This window comes from Dipodomys ordii, unplaced genomic scaffold (genome assembly GCF_000151885.1).
Source record: "Dipodomys ordii isolate 6190 unplaced genomic scaffold, Dord_2.0 Scaffold39, whole genome shotgun sequence".
Taxonomy (NCBI): Eukaryota; Metazoa; Chordata; class Mammalia; order Rodentia; family Heteromyidae; genus Dipodomys; species Dipodomys ordii.
Window position 1 is genome coordinate 7,333,518 of NW_012267255.1, and position 12,049 is coordinate 7,345,566.

Here is a 12,049-nt window from a genome sequence, read left to right on the forward strand (position 1 = left end):
AAGGAAAGGATTTAACAGACCCCTGCAAAACTTCCAGCTTTAAGGAGTCTCCTTTTTCCTGACATCTACCGGGCCAATGGTACTAACTGGAGTGTGTTTGGGTCTGGCAGTGTTCGCAGGTGGTGAGTTCAGGCCAAATCACTGCACTGGCGGTCCCCTGGTCTTCTGGCTCGAGTTCGGCCGAGCAAGGCTGGGAGGGCTTACCCTCTCTCCCGCATCCGTGAGGAAGTGTAAGTCAGCCTCCCGGAGAACTCCCTGCGCTCGTTTCCTCTAGGACTTCCAACTCAGGCAGTGGGCTGGAACTAAAGTGGGAACCTCCAAAAACAAACAAGCACAACATACCAAAAAAGGGAGGCGGTGGTGGGGGAAGACCTCGGCCTGGGACTGTGCCAGACCCTGAAGGAAGTTGATCACCCTTCCCCCACCCCCTCTCATTCATAAATGCCACCGTGGGTATTAATTTGCAATACACTTAACTTGGCTAATAAACATCATACCAGAGCTTTGGGACTTGATCCGAGCATGCCTCTTTGAAGTCCACAAATAGATTCTTGGCTTAGAGTGACCGACTCCCCCTCCCCGTTGGGCTCTCCATAGATCACTTGAATCTCACCTTCCCAGTAAACACGCAAACAATCTGCTTTCCCGAGGGAGGGGTTCGGTGGCTGCCCGGTCAGCTGGGCATCACCACACAAAACGACTTTTGTTCCTCCTTCTCAGGTCCTCCCACCTTCCCAGTCCAGGCAAAGGTCTGAATAACATCTTCTCCCCCTGCCCCCCTACGACGACCCTTCGATCACCATCGCGTCTCAAACTTCCCTCCCTAGTGGAAGCCGTTAAAGTGGAAAAAACGCACTGTTTTCTCTATGGGTCCGAGGCCAAAAAAGAAAAAAAGAAAAAGAAGAAGAAGAAGAAAAAAAAAGGTGCAATGGAGCCAGGGGAGGTGCTTGGCAGCAGCCCGCGCCAACCAACATTCCTGAGATGTTTGAGAATTCTGGAACGCGCAGACAGAGCCGACGTCACTGCAACACGCGGCGCCGCCGCTGGCCGGCATATAAAGGCGGGCCCGGGGCGCCTGGGCAGACCGCGATCGAGAGCGTCCTGGAGCAGCTCCCGTGCCTTCCGCGCCTCCTGTGTGCCAGGACCCCAAGAGAAGGACGCCCGCAGCCGCTCTCCGCCTGGCTCTTCGCCTCTCTGTCCACCCGGCCCTCCGCCCCGCGGCTCCGATCCATCTGCTCGGGGCCTGTCCGCTGCGCGCCGGCTTCTGGCTGTCTTGGCCACCGCGCTCTCCCCGGTTCCTCCTGCGCGCCACAATGAGCTCCAGCACCGCCAGGACGCTCGCCGTCACCGTCACCCTTCTCCACTTGACCAGGCTGGTGAGTTGGACCTTTGGGCCACCGCTTTTCTGTCCACTCTCGAATCCCCTTCCTTTGGCTCACGTTATCCATGGCAGGAAACGCTAGGTTAAAAAGTTTGGGGCGGAGGGAAGGGGGCCTTTTGGATGTAGCTGTTTCTTTAAGCACCCCCTCCCCCGAGAAATGGAGGGGGGGGATGTAAGTGGGGACTCTCAGTGGGTTGCAGCCGCCAGGGTGGCCAGGCCGGCTGGACGCGATCAGAATCTCCCTGTCCACACGAGTCGAGGGACCCCGGTCTTTTCCTCGAGCCACTTTGGCGCCTCTTCTCACCCGCACCGACACTCACGCGTTTCTTCTCCCGCTTTCCAGGCTCTCTCCACCTGCCCTGCCGCCTGCCACTGCCCCCTGGAGGCACCGAAGTGCGCCCCGGGCGTCGGGCTGGTCCGGGACGGCTGCGGCTGCTGTAAAGTTTGCGCCAAGCAACTCAACGAAGACTGCAGCAAGATGCAGCCTTGCGACCACACCAAGGGGCTGGAATGCAATTTCGGCGCCAGTTCCACCGCTCTGAAGGGGATCTGCAGAGGTAAGATGCTTGCGGCTTGGCCCCTTTAAAAAAATAATAGTCCCCATAGTCCAGAAGTTTAGTAATTTTGAGACCATGTATGGTGATGCTTTGTTGTTGGTAGCTTGGCAGAAAGGCACATGATTTCAGCAGTCTGGAATGCAATTCAGTGTGTCTGGGCCCAACGAAAAGCGCATACGGAAAAGTGATTCCTGACTAACTTATTGTTCTGGTCTGGAGTCTCTCGGGAGAATTGTTAGGGAACTTTACCATACATTGAATTTTAATAGCAGGAAAAAAAATATGTATGCGTCCAAGGCCCTGCTTGGGACTCTTCACTTCATGCTCTTTCTCTTTCGATGATCTTTGCAGCTCAGTCAGAGGGCAGACCCTGTGAATATAACTCCAGAATCTACCAGAACGGGGAAAGCTTCCAACCCAACTGTAAACATCAGTGCACATGTATCGATGGCGCCGTGGGCTGCCTGCCGCTCTGTCCCGAAGAACTCTCTCTCCCCAACTTGGGCTGCCCCAACCCCCGCTTGGTGAAAGTGGCCGGGCAGTGCTGTGAGCAGTGGGTGTGTGACGAGGTTGGTGCCTTGGACGACCAGGACGACCAGGACGATCGCGATGGCCTGGAGGACCTCCTCAGCCAGGGGCTGGGCTTCGACGCTTCCGAGCTGGAGTTAACGAGAAACAATGAATTAATTGCGGTTGGGAAAGGCAGCTCGCTGAAGCGGCTCCCTGGTAAGTAGGGACGGAACCCTGCGGAGCAAGTCCTGAAATGCTTTCCTAGTTAGAAGTTTTTGTAGAAATGAACGTGTATGCCCGCGGGCCTCTGAACGGTCTTCCTTTCTGTCTCTGTCTGTAGTCTTCAGCATGGAACCTCGGATCCTTTACAACAACCCTGTGCATGGCCAGAAATGTATCGTTCAAACAACTTCATGGTCCCAGTGCTCCAAGACCTGTGGAACTGGTATGTCCACACGAGTCACCAATGACAACCCTGAATGCCGCCTGGTGAAAGAAACCCGGATTTGTGAAGTGAGGCCTTGTGGACAATCCGTGTACAGCAGCCTGAAAGTAAGTTTCTTTGGGGACCTGTACATTGATCCCCAGCAAGTAGGCAGGATAAGGACCCCCTTTCAGAAAGAAAGAAAGAAAGAGAGAAAGCCCATTCCTCATATTCTTTTTTTCCCCCTTCCCTCTTTCTTGCAGAAGGGCAAGAAATGCAGTAAAACCAAGAAATCTCCCGAACCAGTCAGGTTTACTTATGCTGGATGTACCAGTGTGAAGAAATACCGGCCCAAGTACTGTGGCTCCTGTGTGGATGGCCGGTGCTGCACACCCCAGCAGACCAGGACGGTGAAGATGAGGTTCCGCTGCGAAGATGGGGAGACATTTTCCAAGAACGTCATGATGATACAGTCCTGCAGATGCAACTACAACTGCCCGCAGGCCAACGAGGCAGCGATTCCTTTCTACAGGCTATTCAACGACATACACAAATTTAGGGACTAAATGCTATCTGGGTTACTGGCAGGATGGAAAGGAGGAGAGAGGTGTGTGAGAGGATCACGGAGACATGGGTGGGGGCGGTGGGGTGAAGGGACTCATTGTAGAAGGAATACCTTGCTCATTCTTGGAATGGCATGAAGTATTTCCAAACTGCTAAGGGGGCTGGTGGGATGGACACTTAATGCAACCGCGATTGAAGAATACTTCGCTTCATAGTATTGGAGCACATGTTACTGCTTCATTTTGGAGCTCGTGGTGTTGATTGATGACTTTCTGTTTTCTGTTTGTAAATTATTTGCTAAACATATTTTTTTCCCTCTAGGCTTTTGTTTCCCCCTTTGATTTCTGTGATTGTAATAGAGATAAGACTAGTTGGGCAGTGAACGCTTTGTTTGTTGTATGTCAGGAGTAACTGGAAGGGCCTTCCATCCCTTCCAGAATGGGGGAGACACTCTGTGAGTGTCCCAGAGAGGCAGCTACCTGCACTCTTAACTGCAAACAGAAATCAGGTGTTTTAAGACTGAATGTTTTATTTATCAAAATGTAGCTTCCGGGGAGGGAGGGGAAATGTAATACTGGAATAATTTGTAAATGATTTTAATTTTATATTCAGTGAAAAGAATTTATTTATGGAATTAATCATTTAATAAAGAAATATTTACCTAATATCAGTGTATGCTATTCAGTATTTTTAGAAACTATCTGAAGTTATTAGGAACAGTGTGGTTCCAATAAATCCAACAGGATTTTTCAAGTGCTTAGCAGGTGTCAGGAACTATTCTAGGTACCTACATAGCAGTGAGCTAACTTCTGAAAGAAAATTGCATAATAATTGCCTTTAAATTTTTTTAAGAGAAAAATTGCTTATAAGGCCATCTAATTGATAGACAGGTATTGAGCTGGGCACCAGTGGCTCACTCTTGTAATCCTAGCTATTCAGGGGGATGAGATCTGAGGATCATGGTTCAAGGCCAGCCCAGGCAGAAAAGTCTGTGAGACTCTTACCTCCAGTAAACTACTCAGAAAAGTCCAGATGTGGCACTGTGGCTCAACTGGTAGAGCACTAAGAGGCTCAGGGACAGAACCCAAGCCCTAAGTTCAGGCTCCAGGACTGGTTTGTGGGGTTTTTTTTGTTTTTGTTTTTGTTTTTTAATTTAAAGACAGGCATTGAGTATAAGCATTGTGTGAAGGATACAAGAAAGAAGCTGAAACTCAATTTGTGATTTCAATTGAATACAATGCTTTACTTTCATAAGAATTCAAAGTTTAAAGTCTCCACTCTGTAAGCAAGGTGTGGTAAGTCATTATGAAAATATGTCCTATGCCTGCCCACCTCTAAATCCATGGGAAAGATGGACTACAATTGAAGAGTATATTATAAAAGATTGCTTGTGGAAAACTTTATATTTTTCCAATATCATTCTTAAGAAATAAGACAGCTACTTAAAATTCACCCTTGATTGGTATTAGAGACAAAGATCTCAAGATCTATGGGAGTCTGGTTTCAATAGATGAGTTTGAAGCAAGGATTTGTGTTAATCTTAATAAGCTGATGATGCAAAGGAATGCGAGGAATTTCAAGTACTTTTCCAATAGCTGATTCAGAACCCAGCCACCCCACCCCCTTTCTTTTTATAATATACATTATATTGATGGGAGAGGGAGCAGTTTGATAGAGCTGGCTCTCCAGAAGGTCAAAGGCTAGACACAGAGCATTCCTAAAAGAAAAGGACTCAGCCAAAGGTCTAGGAGAGGTGGAGAAGGCTCCATCAATGTTTGTGCAAATGGTAGTAGCCTGTGTTAGAAAAATCTACATCTTTAGAAAACACTAACAATAAACCTTTTATAGAGAGTTTTCCTTTCACATCAATCCTGGCTCCTGTTCAAATCCATAGTGAGATATTTCAGCCTGCACTTGGTGAAGAGAGTACTTGAATTTTTTTAGCCACAAGAAGAAAATGCTTGAAGAATGGGGGAGGAGGCCAGCTCCTGGGATTCTGTAGGACATTTTTCAAAACAAATTAATACTGATGCTCTCAGGAAGACTTTCAGAAAAAACATTACTTAAGCATCTGTTTTATGCCTTATGAAATCATAGAGGAATACGTATACCCTCTTCTGCTAGGAATACCTATACTGTCTCTGTTTTGAACAATATCTTGACTGAAACACCACAAGTTGTAACTTTCAGAATAACCAGTTGTTCTCACCTCAGGAACTTAAACTTAGAATATTCTTGGGTTAAAATACCATCTGGCTCAATCCTAGGTGCAGTTAAACTTGCCATTGCAACACAACATGTGAAACATAATAAAGGTGTGAGGTTTTTGTGGTGCAATGTTGTTGAACAGACACTGAAATCTAGGCAAGATTTATACATTCCCAAGCACCAGTCTAAGGTTATTGCTTTCCAACTCTTAGTGCCAACAAATTGCTTCTCATGCTGAGACCTAGAAGCTATATTTTATACATTGTTTAAGTGTGTGGGCAGGTAATATTTTTCCCAAATTAGCTCAGATATGAAACAAAATCTACTATAGGAAAACATTGGATCTTTGAGTCAATTTAGTCTCATCCCAGTAAATAAAACGCAGGTAACTGCCAAGTGCCAAATCTATTTATAGTAGGAGTGCTCGATTAGTTAAAATAAAAGAGGAAAAATAGCCGGGGGCCAGTGGCTCATGCCTGTAATCCTAGCTACTAAGGAGGCTGAGATCCGAGGATCATGGTTCAAAGCCAGCCCAGGCAGGTAAGTCCATGAGACTCTTATCTCCAATAAACCACTCAGAAAACTGGAAGTGGCACTGTGGCTCAAGTGGTAGAGTGTTAGCCTTGAGCTGAAGAGCTGAGGGACAGCACCCAGGCCCAGGGTTCAAGCCCCATGACCGACCAAAAAAATAAAATAAAATAAAGGAAAAATAAAGTAGAAGTGAATGTCCATTTGTGTAGCTATAGAAAATACTGAAAAATTAAAAGTAATTGATAGTAAAATTATAACATTTAGAACATATCTGTGCCTGGAATGGAGCTCTGCCTACTTCAACTAGTGAGAAAGCAAAACTCATGCAGCAAGCATTCTGTAAAATATAATGTATATAACCCCAACATCATTGCCAAGCACAATCTATATAGATATTTGGTTGTTCTGACTTTCCAATTCTGGTATGTCTATTGGGTAGAAATTTAACAACTAAGGTTTCTAGGAGGACTCAGAATCTCAGGCATTCTGTGAATTCTAAGAAAAACTCTAGGAGACATTTGTGGTCCAGTAAGTGGTCCTAATGTGATGATGTCTCACGTGAACATTATGTACTGTCCACTCCACAAAGGGACACAAGAGAGTCAAAATTAGCAAAGCATATTTTAGGGTTATTTTTTCCAGTAGTTGGAACATATTTTCTCTATTCACTATGTCTTCTCCCAGTCTTCTGGCACTATTTGAAAGTCGGTTGAGCAATAGCATGAGTTCAATATGACCACAGTAGAGTAGAGCTGTGTCCTGGGCAAAATGGCAGGTAATTCGGGGGGGGGGGAGGGGAAGCTCACACCGGAATCAAGAGACCTGTCTTTTATGATACCAGTTCTGCCCTTATGTTACCAGGGAACTCTGGGGAAAATTCTGGATCATTCTCTTATATGTTAATGTGGAAAAGAAACCACTTACAGTGTTTTTGTCAATTTTTTTTTAATTTATGTACTCTTTGGTGTGGTGAATTTCATGCTTTACAAAGTGTCTCCTCAAGTATAGGGAGAAATTCCCAGATCTTTCTGTGGTCAAATGTACTCATATCCATGAAGTCTTTGAAATGATAATGCTCTTTACCCTCCAAAGCACCCTGGATTACAGGCGTCCGTCCCTGCAATATCTCTGTTGACAGGTACATACTTGTAACTCACTGAATAGCTCTCATATCTGTGCTGCATTAAGTCCTTGACATAAAGACAGATGCTTTAAGAACAGAACACATATTGCAGCCTGACAATGATGCATGTATCCCAGGAATAAATTATATGCATTTGTGCAAATTTCATCAGTGCTGGGTAATACTCACTGCAATCTTGTAAAATACAATTCACTTAACAATTACTCAGATACATTCATTAGTTCTTTGTAGTTCTGCGTATTTTGTTCCTATAGTCTTCTGAATCCACCCCTTTTTCTGCTCCAGTGCAAATGTCCACATCTAAGCCACCACCATTGCCTAAATTACTGAAGTGGCTTCTTCACTCATAATATACTATACTTTCAGAGGTGGCTTTGATGGTATTTCTCACTGCACTTGACCTTCTGTAATGTGACCCTTTGCTCGATAATCAATAGTTATGGTCTATTTCTCCACCTTCCCAAATGTGGGTAAGTCTTTGACTGCTTTGATCAATAAATACAGAGGAGGGGCTGGGAAGGTGGCTCAGTGGTAGAGTGCTTGCCTCACATGCATGAACCCCTGGGTTCGATTCCTCAGTACTACATAAGCAGAAAAGGCTGGAAGTGGCACCGTGGTTCAAGTGGTAGAGCTAGTGCTAGCCTTGAGCTGAATAGCTCAGGGACAGCACCCAGGCCTAGAGTTCAAGCCCCATGACAGACCCTTCCCCCAATTTTTTTTTTAAATACAGAGGAAAAAATGCAATGTGATGGCAGGTCCAAGTGGAGCTCTAGATAGGAGCTCTTACCCCTTTTCTCTTGGAAACAAGCATCCTTGATAACAGCAGGCTGTGAGAAGCCCAAATCCACGATGTAAGCCCTGGAGGAAAACTTGCCCTGTGGGGAATGAGAAGGATCAGGTAGCATGAGGACATAATGTTTGCATATTGGAAACCATCTTGGAAGTAGATCCTCTAGCTTCAATCATATTGGCTAATATTTCCTGAACTGCTCCATTGTGTCCTTTCACCTGATCCAAAAGGTAGTGAAAAAAGTAATGTGGCAATCTGGAGGTGGTAAGTTTGGAGCTTGATTATGCATCAATACAAAACCAAAACATCATTTGTTTCCATTCTTGTCCTCCAACAACCCATTCTCCTAACAGGAACCCAAATAACTCTTTTAAAATGTAAATCAGAATATGTCAATCCTCGGCTTAAAGGCTCTAATGGCTTCTTGTTAGTCTTGGAATAAGGTTCAGCTTCTTTTCTGGCACACAAGTCCTGGCACTTGCCTACCTGTTACCAGGCACCCACATGCACTATAGTTCCAATGGCCTGTGCCATTTCCTTAGAAAAAAGCCAAGCAAGTTGCTCCCAGGTCCTTTTGCATTCACTTTTCTCTGCCTGAGCAAGAATCCTTCCCCAGTAGATCTCAACACAAATGCTATCTTCCTTAAAACTTCCTCACTATCCAGCTAAAGTACTTCATTACATCAAGAACTTTGATTTTCATCACATCCTCAGTACTGCCTGATAAGTTCATATATCAATATGAACACACATATATATAAGAATTATTTAACATATATATTGTTCCCTTTCCAGAATAAATTCTATAAGAGCAGAAAATTTTGCCTGTCTTTTTTTTAGCCACCATGAAAGCATGCCTGGCATAAAATCCATGCTTATGAATATAAAAAATAAATGTTAAAACTAAATCAGGGAACGGTCCCTCCATGGCCCCAAACCTTTCTTATCTTAGTTCATCTTGAATTTTTCCCAACCCAAGGGTTAATCATTTGTTCATTCATTTTTTTTCTTTCACTCATATATCCAGTCAATAGATACTTGAATGGCATCACAATATCCCAAATATGGTGATGTGTAGTAGTTGATGAAGAAGTATCATTCCTTTATATTGTAATTAGAGAGGCATAATGAGCAAAAATTAGTTTAATCTACTTATTTAAGGGGGAAAAATTGAAGTTGAACTAGGCTCAGCTGCAAGTAATAGAAAACCAAAGTAACACAGGCCTCAGCCACATAGTTTATTCCACCTTCATGCAAAAATCCAGGTAGGGAGCACAAAGTCAACTTGTGAGACTAAAGTTTTAGCTTCAGAGACTAAAGCTCCTTCCATCTTATAGCTTCGCCACACACAACCTCAGTTCCTTAGCTTCCTTCATAGCACATGGCCTCACTCACTTTGCTGCCAGAAATGTCATTTATATTCCATGTTGCCATGCACTCAGCTAAAACCCAGACATCTTACTACTACGGAAAGGAAAATAGCCAGGGTAAAACTGAAGTCCAAATTTCTGCCTTCCTTTGAAAATTTCGTAACATGGACAATGGAGGGATTTGGTTTCTTTTTTCTTCTTCCTTCCTTCCTTCCTTCCTTCCTTCCTTCCTTCCTTCCTTCCTTCCTTCCTTCCTTCCTTCCTTCCTTTCGTCATAGGGCTTGAACTCTGGGCCTGGGCGCTGGGCCTAGGCTCTTCGGCTCAAAGCTAGTGCTCTACCACTTGAGCCACAGCACCATTTCTGGGTTTCTGGTGGTTTATTGGAGTCTCATGGGCTTTCCTTCCCCAGGCTGGCTGTGAACCCTGATCCTCAGATCTCAGTCTCTTTAGTAGCTAGGATTACAGGTATGAGCCACCAATGCCAGCAGGGCTATGGTTTCTGCATGGCAATTCTTGTACAGTATGAACTGAACTGCAAATTTCCCCTCTAAAGTAAGCACTACATAGTGGGCATATAGAGAATGATGGAGAACAGATGTACCAGGAAGGAGATGCTAGAAGAGGTGAAGAACTGGAAGAGATGTTCTTTATAAGTCCAGGATTTTTTTACAACCTAGACCACTTCTTAAGTGCCTAGAAAAATAATTTGAGACATGGTAATACTATTACAAACCCAGAAAAAGAACAAACCACCATGCTGCTGAAAATGTACCCATCACTCATTTCCTTCTAGAATTCCAGTCTGTGTATTTTTGTGGAGCAACGTACCTCTTTCATTTATAATACCATGTCACATTTTCCAACTGACATTGGATAGGTTAATCAAATACATACTACTGTATCCTGAACCTGACTGAATATAACCACCTATTTTTATAGTTACCAATGAGACTCCTTAGGGGAGATTTCTGCAGATAATTAAGGATTTGCTTTAAGATTTTAAAAAGGCTGAGAATCCCACTTTCAAATGAAAATTACTTATCACTGAGAGGGTTTCAAGAAACCCATGAGAACTGTTGGACTTGCCTAGGTTGTTATATAAAGTTGGCCAGTTAGTAACAGAGTGAAAGTCTATGTCAAAGGATTTATTCTCTTGAGTTTCTCCTGACAGGAAATTGGGACACAGGAAGGCACAGGAGGTCTGGCTGTGAGACAGGTTCTTGGTGTAATGTGGCTCCTGAGACTTCCGCCAATGGATTTCCTATAGGTGAGTCATCATTACCAGTCTCATGCCAAGGAAGGCACTTTCCTGCTTAAACCAAGAACAGCTTCCCATGGTTTGGATCTTCTGTTAAGGAGACTTGCTAGTGACTATAAAGGAGCTCATCCACAGTAGTGTTTAAATACTGGGCTCACAGGCTATACTTTTTGAGAGATCCCTTCTGTATTCCAAAATTAGTTTGTTCTTGGAAAGAAGCCTATGTTTTATTTAAGAGGATACTTGTACATTCAAGATTTTTTTTAATGTTTTGGTTTGCATTTAAAAAAGGAAGGCATACTTACACAAATTACTATTGTAAGAAATACGGAAAGTCAAAAATTAAAATCCCCAGTAAATCCCCTTATCTCTCCTCTCTCTCTCTTCCTCTCTCTCTCACTTTTTTGCACAAACATTGTTAAGCACATAATATATGTGCTCATAGATTTTGGAGCATGAAGAACCTGGTATTTATTAATAAGTAGCTAATAATCAATATCTTGGTGACAGTATTGGGCTTGAACTCAGGGTCTGGGAGCTGTCCCTTAGCTTTTTAGATCAAAATTGGCCCTCTACCACTTGAGCCACAGCTCCATTTATGGCTTTTGCGAGTACATTAGAAATAAGAGTCTCATGGAATTTTCTGCCTGGGCTGACTTTGAACTATAAATATCAACCTCCTGAATAACTAGAATTAGAGGTGTGAGCCACCAGCAACCAGCTGCTAATCAATAAAAATTTAAAATTAAACAATACATAAAAATTTACATTTATTGTTACCATGTGATGTTGGTACAGGGAGTTCTCCCTCAGTCTTTGTCAGAGTTTTATAGACTTTCATTCTCTAAGTGATGTGAGAATTTTTACTTAAATACTTGGTGTATCGAGCACCTGTCCCACAGCCTTGTTCACTTCTCTTGAATCACTGCTTTGAAAGCTCCAGAAAAAGGTAGCCTACATAATAAAAAGAGATCAGGAAAGGAAATGCTTGTCTCCTCTGCTGGATATCACCCCACTTTGGGCAAGAAGGGGGCAGTAATACACTGAGGATGGTGCAGTGTCCTGAGCTGCTTTCACACAGGCCTGACTCCAGCAGACATCCAAGTCTTCTTGTAGCTATAATAACGAACTTCCTTTTTGGTTGAGTTATTTTGACTAGGCATCTGTACCTGCAACTAAAACCATTCTAACAAATAATACTTGGCTATTTTGGATGCATATGGACTTTATTTTTATTTCTTTCAAGTGATGGCTATTTCTAAAGAAGAAAGTACTCGTGAACAAATGAATCAACAAACAAAGATTTGGCAGG

At 43.8% G+C, this 12,049-nt stretch overlaps 1 protein-coding gene across 2 annotated transcripts; it reads left to right on the plus strand.

Annotated features, from left to right (window-relative positions):
• Nucleotides 1–1,087: 1,087 nt before the first annotated feature.
• On the plus strand, nucleotides 1,088–4,103 carry Cyr61 (cysteine-rich, angiogenic inducer, 61). Of its 2 annotated transcripts, XM_013018356.1 has the most exons (5): nucleotides 1,088–1,376; nucleotides 1,725–1,938; nucleotides 2,290–2,664; nucleotides 2,789–3,000; nucleotides 3,136–4,103. In XM_013018356.1, exons 1-5 carry the CDS (start codon nucleotides 1,314–1,316, stop codon nucleotides 3,436–3,438), a joined length of 1,167 nt encoding a protein of 388 aa, XP_012873810.1. In that variant the 5' UTR covers nucleotides 1,088–1,313; the 3' UTR covers nucleotides 3,439–4,103. The 2 variants fall into 2 exon arrangements, with proteins under 2 accessions (XP_012873810.1, XP_012873808.1); XM_013018354.1 differs by having other exon boundaries at nucleotides 1,091–1,376; nucleotides 2,789–4,095.
• The last annotated feature ends 7,946 nt before the right edge of the window (nucleotides 4,104–12,049 follow it).